Source organism: Haliotis rubra, unplaced genomic scaffold (genome assembly GCF_003918875.1).
Source record: "Haliotis rubra isolate DU_JTF1 unplaced genomic scaffold, ASM391887v1 Scf747, whole genome shotgun sequence".
Classification (NCBI taxonomy): Eukaryota; Metazoa; Mollusca; class Gastropoda; order Lepetellida; family Haliotidae; genus Haliotis; species Haliotis rubra.
The window spans coordinates 41,396-53,428 of NW_025767465.1; the positions used below are offsets into that span (position 1 = coordinate 41,396).

The window sequence follows — 12,033 nt, forward strand, 5'->3', positions numbered from 1 at the left end:
GTTGCTACATAGTTTGAAATATTGGGTTACAGATGAAAGCCGTTGCACTGCTCCTGTTGTTTGTTGTGTTTGCAACCCTTCCAAGCGAGACCAGCGGATGGGGATGGTTTAAAAGAGTGGTTCGAAAGGTTAAAGACGGCGTAAGGAAGGTTGTAAACAAGATCAAGGATTTTGGAAACAGAATCCGACACGGTAGGCGTTATGTTACTTTTCGGCAGCTGACCCATGATACTCACTCATGGACCAATATGACATGAATAAGGAATTACCTCCTAATGTTATTGAAATTAACTCGTACATTAATATCATCTCAAAATAATAATAATAATAATCATAAAAAATAATTAAAAAAGAAACGCATAGGTGTATTTTCACAATTTTAATCTGCTAATGTTAAAGTGAGATAACACGTGAAGTGTTGTAGTTTCCAGAATCAAACACAAGTGCACCACTGGGTCAAAATAGGTTTTCCGGCTCGAAGTTGAGCTTTTCGTACACGATTACGAAAATGGTTTGCGCCGACATTTTCTTCAAACCAGGCACTGCACTTGCAATTGCAGTTGCTGTGACAGTTCGATTCCGCAAACGAGATACTCGAATGTACCTTTGGCAAGCTTATCTGAATCTTTCCAAGGAGGAAAAAACGCTAGGGCTGGGTTCTAGTACCCGCGGGGTTATTTGTGTGAAGTCATTTCATGGTAGCTATCCGGCCTGATATTGCTGGCATATTGCAACAAGTGTCTGAACACACTCTTTATAAAAGCCCTGTAGTACATTGGTAGGTTTGGAATACCATGCACCATGTTTGACTCATGCACCTTAGAATAACTGAGTTCAATAGACAAAGGAAATGCATTTTTAACGTTTTTCTGTAAACGCTCACATCTGTTAACATGGAATGTGAATTTGCTTGTATTGGCTTGCCCTTGTACCGACACACGGTTACATATTGATTTGGAGGTCTAGTCTTATCTTCAATCAGATTATTATCTGTGTTGTGTCTTTACTATCCCTGATCTGTTGAGTTTCAAAGTGTTTCACATTCAGGCATACTTGATTCTCTTAAGAGACATCTGAATGCCTCCATACGATTACTATCCTTAATAAACTGACCCAAAACCCAACTAAATTAATCGTAAACGAACCAAAGACAAGAATTTGCGTTTGACATTTTCCTCCTAAAACTAGCATAACATAACACGATGTACAGAAGCATTATGTAAGCATTTGTTTCTAAGATATACTTTCCGTGGACTTTAAAAACGTTTTACGTCTAAATGTACAAAATTGGTTCCTTAACAGTGGCAAGATTTGGGGGTTGAGTACCTGATTTGCATTTAGTATTATATACTTGGTAGCCATTGAATCCGTACTCGTGGGTTTCACCAAATACAATAAACGATTCATCCACCTGGACACGGTTGTTAAAGTGACATTAAACCTAGCTCACGCTTACTTATGCGAGGTGCTGTATTGACTTCGATATTTCAGGCCGAGCTGTACATGCCGACATGACGGATGAGGAAATGGTAGAGGCGTTAGCCACCCGAGACATCAATGAGCTGTTTGAAGTTGAACAACTGAGTGGTAAGATAAAAACGTATTCTATTGTTTTGTAAAAAAGAACGGTTTACGTGGAGGCCTGGAGTCATCCGTTACATGTCATCCTTGATTACAATAGTAACCTCTCTGGTCTTGTGGACAATTTGTCCACTTAACTTAAATGCATAGCCTATGTTACAAATATTTACACAGCTGACCAGTATTCCAAACTATGTTTGGTTACATGTAATCAAATCGTTGTTTCACAAACTGATAAGTAACCAAAAATTAGAAATTTGGTTTAGAACATTTAGTAAATGGCATCCCCATAGTTACTTGTTCCGCTCAACTCCTGATGTGGGTCTTTCGCATGTCAATCAGAATATCTTCTGGAAAACAAAGAACAAATAAAGTATGGCAAAGAATGTGAACGTAAACTTTAGATGACACATGATAGCGTTCACAAGTGACCAAATAGCCAATTCCCATCTACTGATTCACCCACTTTGGCTGGATATAAGAGGCACTAGTGTAATAACCCAAACATACCCTCAAGACTGTATAACTCGATCTTTTCCTGACGGGCAAAGAATGATCCAACAGCACCGACCTTTGGTATCTACATCCAAACCTTTGAGGTATAACTGATCTTTGTCTGTATTTGTCATACTTATAAATCATCACTTTGATCTCCACAGACGCAGACAAAGCCGAACTGAACAACATCCAGCGTGAAGCTCGAGATTTAATGGATCAACGTAAGTAAGATTTAATTGATTAAAGTATGTAAGATTTAATGGATCAACGTAAGTAAGACTTAATGGATTAAGCAAATAGTATTCTAATGCATCCACAAGGAACTGGCCTGGTGTTAGTACTGGTGTGCTGTTCTTGTCCTTCATCACGATCGGTCCATCGTTCTTGAGCAAGAATGACTTCTTTATTGATCTCTCAGAATTGTCGAAATTCTCAATGATAAATTATGACAGCGTCTCAGGTAAACATGTGCAACGTCGTATATTTTGTGTATGTGAAAGTAGTGCTATGCCATTTTTATTTGGATACCTTTCTATGTCATAAAACATTCTTATCCTTCACAAACTGACTGCCGTCAATTCCTGTCATTTCAAATTGGATTGCAACGATTACTATGTTATTATCAATTTCAACAATATCTAAAACTGACGTACAAAAGAAAGTACACACCTGATGCTTCGGTAAAATGTTTTCCTGAAAACAGCGTAATATTAAGAAAAGTCACAAATCACAAACAGTGTGTACGTGTTGCAATAATCACACCATAGATATCGTACCCAATTGGAACATTGCTAGCAGCATATTTACGTCGCTTTAATAGTCTCAAAACACCCGTGTAAACTTTCTTTTGTACATCAGTATATATTTGTTATTTGTTAGTGTAGACTTGTGGGGAACCATTATTGTTGGATAAAGAAGAAAACTGTTATTGATAACACTAATTATATATTATGCTAATTATAAATTATATATGCTAATAAAATATTGTGCCTGCAAAATAATATCACATGTTTAAATGTCTGAACTTTTTGTTTTTACTTGGAGTTAAGAGGGGATATCACTACATGAATTATGTATGAAAAGAAGGCCGACATCACAAAAGAAGCAAATTGTTTATCACAATTTCTATTTGAACTTTAAAAACAAAATATGAAGTGACTTATCTGCAGACCAAGTACGCTTCCGTCAGTGACAGTTTTACATACTTTCATGAAAATAGTAGACGGTTTACAGAATGTGCCCGTCATCAGGTGGTTGAATACATTAACATTTTGTTCCTGAAGTATATCACAAAAAATGTTTTAATTATCAACACAAATAAATTACACCTTTATTAAATCGTTTAATGGTGTTTAATAAACACTAACCTCTTTTGTTACAGTGGATGCATTGGACGACTGAAAGGCCAGCTTCAACACCAACATGTACATGACGAAATATGAAAAGCACAATGGTTTTGTTATTTCATGAATAAAACGTTCGAACAGTATATGCGTATATTCTTGCTGGTGTTGTGTTGTTATTTATGAATATTTGTGCTCAGATTGACAAAGTTAAAACCAAAGTAATCTAATGAAATACACAATGACATTTTAGAAAGTGGTCAAATGTAACATATGTTCTATTTGGGATTACACTTTCTCAGTAAAATAAAAAATTAAAAATAAAGAAAACAAAAAGTACACTAGAATCTGTACTTTACTGAAAAAGTGTAATCCTCATAAAACATATGTTACAAAGTAATCTAATAATAATAAAATATTAAATACAGTTTATAGCGCCTATTCCAAAGGCGCTTAGGCGAAGGCTATGTTGAACAAGTGGGTTTACAGTTGTCGTTTAAACTGGTCGAGATTGGAGAACGATCTATCCCCATAGAGTCTTTTCCTGGTCATAGGAACATCAAGTGCTGTTGATGATCTTGACCTTTCCTTGGAGTGTAGATGGATATGAGTTCACTGATGTACTCAGGAGCTAACGATTTGAAGACAAACACCAGGATATTGAACTGTATAGGCTGCCTCACTAGTAGCCAATGGAGGTCTTGTAAGAGTGAGAGATGTGATATCGACATCTGATGTTGGTGATTACTCTGGCAGCACTGTTGTGCACTCTCTGTAGTCTGTAGAGTGAGTGTTCCCATGCCCCATACAACAGTCTCTGCGGGATGTGACAAACGCATTAACTAGAGTCTTCACTTCATCCGTGCCAATATGCTTCTTGATCAAGCTGATGTTTCTTATATGGTAACAGCATGACCTGCATTCGGCATCGATATATCGCTCAGATGAGAAGGATGACACCTAGATTCCTTGCTTGAGAACTGGGGACAACATTACAGTCACCAAGTTTCCGTGGTGGAACTGAAAGTTTGAGAGCAAAGATTTAGATCCAAAGATAATCAGTTCTGTCTTGTCGGCGTTGAGTTGGAGAAAGTGCGTGGACATCCAGTACTGGATCTCCTTAACGCAATCAACGAGGATCTAATCAAGTAACTTAAGAATTTAAGTTTCAGTTATCTGATATCGTTCACAAATGGCCAAATGACCAATTCCCTTCGTTGTCGGTATGGGTACTACAGCTATGTACCCAGGTACAAAGTCTAAGTCAGTTATCCAACCTAGGTACATCACAACACCTTACACCCATGCAATACTCCAGCGTCAGTACACCACTACACCTTACACCCATGCCATATTCCACCCTAGGTACATCACAACACCTTACACCATTGCAATACTTTAACCTCACTATTCCACAACACCGTTCACACTTTCAATCACTCTGTTGTTATAAATACCGAAATCAACGTTAGTGAAATAAGATCAGACTGATATTTTCTTCGTTCCTCTCAATAGTAGCATCATCTAACACAACCAGTGCTCAATGAAACGAACACCACGATAAACAAATCCTTGTTTGACCGCCATCTGCGTCACCTAATACACCTGTTTGCTACTGTTAAGAGTAATTAAGGGGGCGATTCAGCCAATGACGGTTGACCTAAATATGCCCACAAACGTATGCAAACATAATAAGCGCATCACAGAGCTATGGCAGTCACGGCATATAACAGGTAAACGGAAACACGAGAGCATCCCTATACAATGCAACATAAATCTGCCAAATGCATTGATTACAACATATACAACCTTTGTATGATAATAACAATAGCAATTAAACTGAGGGTCAAAAGTAGTTTTACCGTTTAAAGAAATGAAGTAACCGACTGCCAAACACATCGTCGTCGTCAAACATGCTCTATGCTGAAAGTGATACAAGTCCACGGCAAGTCCATAGAAAATGCAAAAGTGAAATACAAATGTCGCAATGCAGCCGCAACTACACGTGCAATCATGGCATGAAACTGATACAAACGGCATGTGCGACACTCGACAACGATATAAAGACACCCCGATGAAATGTCAAGCAGCCGGCCAACGCGACCAAGACCCGTGTGTGATACAGTTAGAAGTCGCCGCTTTCCACGTTGCAACAACTTTCGCTGTTGCAGCAGAAAACTTGAAGCAACGGAACAGACAGACAGGTCAGACATCAGACAGGCACGGTAGACATCAGGCAAACCGGACAAACATCAGGCAAACCTTGCAGACATCAGGCAAACCTTGCAGACATCAGACAAAGCGGACAGACATCAGACAAACCTTGCAGACATCAGACAGACACCAGACAAACCTTGCAGACATCAGACAAACCTTGCAGACATCAGACAAACCGGACAGACATCAGACAAACCTTGCAGACATCAGGCAAACCGGACAGACATCAGACAAACCTTGCAGACATCAGAAAAACCTTGCAGACATCAGGCAAACCTTGCAGACATCAGACAAACCGGACAGACATCAGGCAAACCTTGAAGACATCAGACAAACATTGAAGACATCAGGCAAACCTTACAGACATCAGACAAACCTTGCAGACATCAGACAAACCTTGCAGACATCAGACAAACCTTGCAGACATCAGACCTTGCAGACATCAGGCAAACCGGACAGACATCAGACAAACCTTGCAGACATCAGACAAACCGGACAGACATCAGGCAAACCTTGCAGACATCAGACAAACCTTGCAGACATCAGACAAACCTTGCAGACATCAGACAAACCGGACAGACATCAGACAAACCTTGCAGACATCAGGCAAACCTTGCAGACATCAGACAAACCTTGCAGACATCAGACAAACCTTGCAGACATCAGACAAACCGGACAGACATCAGGCAAACCTTGCAGACATCAGACAAACCTTGCAGACATCAAAGACAAACCTTGCAGACATCAGACAAACCTTGCAGACATCAGACAAACCGAGTAGACATCAGACAAACCGGACAGACATCAGGCAAACCTTGCAGGCATCAGACAAACCTTGCAGACATCAGACAAACCTTGCAGACATCAGACAAACCTTGCAGACATCAGGCAAACCGGACAGACATCAGGCAAACCTTGCAGACATCAGGCAAACCTTGCAGACATCAGACAAACCTTGCAGACATCAGACAAACCTTGCAGACATCAGACAAACCGGTAGACATCAGACAAACCGGACAGACATCAGGCAAACCTTGCAGACATCAGACAAACCTTGCAGACATCAGACAAACCTTGCAGACATCAGACAAACCTTGCAGACATCAGACAAACCGAGTAGACACCATGCAGACCAGGAATCGGGAGACACAGGGTAACTACGCGTAATAAAGACTAGCTCCTCAGATATGTCCCCACCAACACACCCGTGGTATGTTCTTAAGTGACCAGATCCTCCAGTGAAGCGGCAAGAACTAATCCAGGCCATTCCAGAAGAATGCGACGTATCCCTCGTGCCATCATCAGACGACTGACGTCCACTGTTCGCCGGAGAGAATGTTTGCGTGTTTTGTAGCAGGTGTTGGTCACATTCAGCTATAATGTGACGTTTCATTATGGACAACATGTGTTTCCATCGTCCATTACATTGAATGTTTGTATTTGCATCCTACCTCAATTCAGGCAAACGTCTTGCCAATATCGGTAACTGAATCATAATTTCATTGGGATTCTTTAATTATACATTAACTTTATACATTTATCTTTGGTATTCTTAAACTGGATTGGTGTGAAACTATAGTAACTTTCCTTTTGCACGTCAGTTTTTATGAAGGGTTGACTTAAAATCAGTGATGACACCAGATGTTCACGAAATGGTAAACATGTATGGCTCCACTGGTTGAGCCTACCCCTCAAGTAACGGACATAAGTTCTAGTGAGTACGGAGGTACTAAAACACAGTATTACCCTTTGCATGGTGGCGATATGGTTGAGGTTTGACATAGTTTTTAATGTGAATGGACCGGCGCTACCATGCTAACGTGAGGGTTCATGCCACTTAGTGGGATTATATGTCGGTCTTAGATTGAGTAACTGTGTTTAGTTATTGCCTCCAACAATCCTATCAGGACGCCAAACTTTACAATTGACTAAAAGGACTCATGAATAATAGCATGAATGTGTTCATCAATGACCAACTGTACGGGACATTCTTACCATACTTGCAAAATATTACTTCATGGCTGATTTTCAGTATTTCTGGTTACCAATATTTAGTGTTCAATACGTTTTCCCTGGAATCTGTTCTATGATATAATCGAGACTGATTATTCTCTTGGGTTGATGTTTGATATATACACATGGAGAACATTATCGCACCACCACATATTGTTCATAGTATCGACATGTTAATATTAACCATGGAAAAGAGGTTATCCAAACCTCAATGTAATTTACTATCTTGATTAACTAATGAAATGGCGAATCTAAACGCAAAAAGAACGAAAAAATGTAGTTTATTCAGAGATGCAAAGATGGCAAACAGAAGACCCATTCTGTAGTGCTGAGGGTTAGCTACTTGACTGCAGTGTTTGAACACATACACATAGAGACGTAGCTGCAGGATAAAATACGTGTATATCACTGATGATTTATCGATGTAGTTGTCAGCCATAACAGGAACGGAGTATCAGCGCCAGAATCACCACGACATAGACACATACCATGACGAGTATACCAAAGGGAATATTTGTGCTGATTGACCTGCCAGATTCAGTATTCTGTGGTGAAATCTGGAAGATCCATATGATGGCTCTCATGGGGAATGTTCTCTTATGGTCAGGTGGATTCGGCAGCCAACTTAAGCACCTCACACCAGACATTACGGAACTGAACGCTGAGGAAACGGAAACTAAACATCATGATGTCGTGTTGACAAAGGCATCGCCGGTAGATAATATGAGGCATAACAGTAACAAAGTCCATGTGGTGACTATGAAGATCGATATTCTCCGTGTGTTATTGCAACGATTCGAACCCGAGTCTTAGGCGTGACGAGTGAACGCTTTAACCATTAGGCTACCCCACCGCCCCCATAACAGTAACAAAGTCCATGTGATGACTATGAAGATCGATATTCTCCGTGTGTTATTGCAACGATTCGAACCCGTGTCTTAGGCGTGACAAGTGAACGCTCTAAATAGCAGACTATCATCAAACTTTATTCTGATGACCTGGGTAGGTGGGTACCACATCAGATGCAAGCATTCATTGACCATCTGACGACTTCCGGTTAGTGTGTTCCAACAGGCTCTTCGGTCACAAGAGGACACACTGGAGGTGTCATGGAGCTCACACTCGTTACTGTCTTCAGCTTTCCAAGTGTGAAGGTCGTGTAGGGGTCATAGTACATCACGCATTGGTTTTCCTAGAAAATGATGCCGCAATCCTCATCGTCTTTAACGTTACCTAGGTTACAGCAGTAAGATAAACATCTATTGTAATGCACAAACTACATCCATTAAGGGATTCGATTTAGCAAGTGTCAGGTTTTATGTAGTTGAATATATTAGATGGCAAGATCTGTTTGTAAAATTATAATTGAATTCAAATTGATGCCTTAATTTCGGCGTAAAACTAATTAAGGATTCAATTGATCAAAAATCTGCTTGTAAAGGGTTTCAGCTTTCAACGGTGCCATGTAGGGAAGACCTTATTACATAAGGTGCTTCCCTTCCATTAAGACATTTCTAAAGACCCCATCACAATAATCAGTAATACTATTAAACAAATACTTAGGAGCTTTATCGTAGATCATTCTACGCTGTGTCTGTCACAACATGTTCCATGACATTTCCGTGCAGTCATAAAAATGTTTTATAAGCTACAAAAGTTTTAAACGGTTCACTACACGCACATGAGACTGACATTGTTCTGTGAAAAATACTTTATTTTGTTCAAGGAAAAACAAAAGATTACACGCAGAAATGGAAAGGATTAAAACTCAAAGCGCCATGCGATTCCCGCGATAGCCAATAGTTGATAAACTAATTCATTACATTTTTCTCAAAATCACAAAAAGTAATATTTTTATCGAAATTACGTGTAGGCAACTGCCTTTTGCCTATATGGCAGTTACGTCCCTGATCATGAGTTGACAAGACCGAGTATTTCTGAACGAAGCGTATCTATAATCTAATCACGTCATGTTGTAATCTAGTGTTTATAATAAAGGTCATCAACACTGACAGGACACACGCTGGTTTATTTCTCATATGTTACACTGGGAAATCACTGCGCCGACACTATTGGAAGATGTACTTCAGGCTGAAAGAAATAAGATTTCAACCACGGTCCATCTGGGCCAAATCTGTTACGTAAAGACCAAAGGTTATACGTGAAACCAATAATCCACTGGATAGGATATAACACCTATGTATCTCTAATATTTGTGCGATTACTAGCAAGAATTGCACACGCGCCACACTTGCTCCAAAACTTGTATAGTTATATTTTAACATTGCATAAATTGTTTTCATACAGATTAACCTTATAATCTTATATTCCGAAAAATACCCTATAGGCTGGCTGGATTAATTTGAAATTGATAAGTGTTCTCGTAAAACTCATAAAAATGTATACGTACAAGCCTCGTCAGTTTCTCTCATGATTCTGCCATGTTTGTCAACAAGCTGTGCTTGCTCTGAAATATATAACAAAAGCATCAACAATGGTGATGGATGAGAAAAGTTTTAACAATAGTAGGGGTTAGAACGGTGTAGTGACAACATTCCTGACAAGAACCTGCCAGTGTCAACCGTCTGCACACATGTGGGATGTGGCATTATGCCAGTTTGTGGTGACAATAGCTTTCACACCAGTATGTTGGTGACGCAGTTGTTTACCTCGGTATGTGACAATAGCTTTCACACCAGTATGTTGGTGACGCAGTTGTTTACTGTGATAGTGACGATAACTTTTACCATACTTAGTTGGTGACAATAGCTTCTACCTTAGTATGGGGGTGACAATATCTTTTACCATACTGTGATAGTGACGATAGCTTTTACCCTACTAAGTTGGTGACAATAGCTTTTACCTTAGTATGGGTGTGACAATATCTTTTACCATACTGTGATAATGACAATAACTTTTACCATACTAAGTCGGTGACGATAACTTTTACCCCAGTATGATGGTGACAATAACTTTTACCCCAGTATGATGGTGACAATAACTTTCACCCTAGTATGATGGTGACAATAACTTTTACCCCAGTATGAGGGTGACAATAACGTTTACCCCAGTATGATGGTGACGATAGCTTTTACCCCAGTATGATGGTGACAATAACTTTTACCCCAGTGTGATGGTGACATAACTTTTACCCCAGTATGATGGTGACAATAACTTTTACCCCAGTATGATGGTGACAATAACTTTAACTCCGTATGATGGTGACATAACTTTTACCCCAGTATGATGGTGACATTAACCTTTACCCCAGTATGATGGTGACAATATCTTTGACCCCAGTATGATGGTGACAATAACTTTTACCCCAGTATGATGGTGACAATAACGCTTACCCCAGTATGATGGTGACGATAGCTTTTACCCCACTATGATGGTGACAATAACGTTTACCCCAGTATGATGGTGACGAAAGCTTTGACCCCAGTATGATGGTGACAATAACGTTTACCCCAGTATGATGGTGACATAACTTTTACCCCAGTATGAGGGTGACAATAACTTTTACCCCAGTATGATGGTGACAATAACTTTTGCCCCAGTATGATGGTGACAATAACTTTTACGCCAGTATGATGGTGACAATAGCTTTTACCCCAGTATGATGGTGACAATATCTTTGACCCCAGTATGATGGTGACAATAACGTTTACCCCAGTATGATGGTGACAATAACGTTTACCCCAGTATGATGGTGACGATAGCTTTTACCCCAGTATGATGGTGACGATAGCTTTTACCCCAGTATGATGGTGACAATAACTTTTACCTCAGTATGATGGTGACAATAACTTTTACCCCATTATGAGGGTGACAATAACTTTTACCCTAGTATGATGGTGACAATAACTTTTACCCCAGTATGATGGTGACATAATTTCTACCCCAGTATGATGGTGACAATATCTTTTACCCCAGTATGATGGTGACAATAACGTTTACCCCAGTATGATGGTGACGATAGCTTTTACCCCAGTATGATGGTGATAATAACTTTAACCCCAGTATGATGGTGACAATAACGTTTACCCCAGTATGATGGTGACAATGACGTTTACCCAGTATATGGTTTACAATAACGTTTATGATGGTATGACAATAACTTTACCCCAGTATGATGGTGACAATAACGTTTACCCCAGTATGATGGTGACAATAACGTTTACCCCAGTATGATGGTGACAATAACTTTTACCCCAGTATGATGGTGACAATATCTTTTACCCCAGTATGATGGTGACAATAACTTTTACCCCAGTATGATGGTGACAATAGCTTTTACCCCAGTATGATGGTGACGATAGCTTTTACCCCAGTATGATGGTGACAATAACTTTTACCCCAGTATGAGGGTGACAATAAC

At 39.7% G+C, this 12,033-nt stretch overlaps 1 protein-coding gene across 1 annotated transcript; it reads left to right on the top strand.

Moving 5' to 3' along the window:
• On the top strand, positions 1 to 3,568 carry LOC124260020. The gene is made up of 4 exons (XM_046694248.1): positions 1 to 192; positions 1,492 to 1,587; positions 2,241 to 2,300; positions 3,461 to 3,568. Exons 1-4 carry the CDS (start codon positions 33 to 35, stop codon positions 3,478 to 3,480), a joined length of 336 nt encoding a protein of 111 aa, XP_046550204.1. The 5' UTR covers positions 1 to 32; the 3' UTR covers positions 3,481 to 3,568.
• Positions 3,569 to 12,033: the final 8,465 nt, after the last annotated feature.

Coding starts and splice junctions, on each gene's coding strand:
- LOC124260020 (XM_046694248.1), top strand. CDS start 33: ATGAAAGCCGTTGCACTGCTCCTGTTGTTTGTTGTGTTTGCAACCCTT. Junction 193..1,491: donor TGGAAACAGAATCCGACACG/GTAGGCGTTATG, acceptor TCGATATTTCAG/GCCGAGCTGTACATGCCGAC. Junction 1,588..2,240: donor TGAAGTTGAACAACTGAGTG/GTAAGATAAAAA, acceptor TGATCTCCACAG/ACGCAGACAAAGCCGAACTG.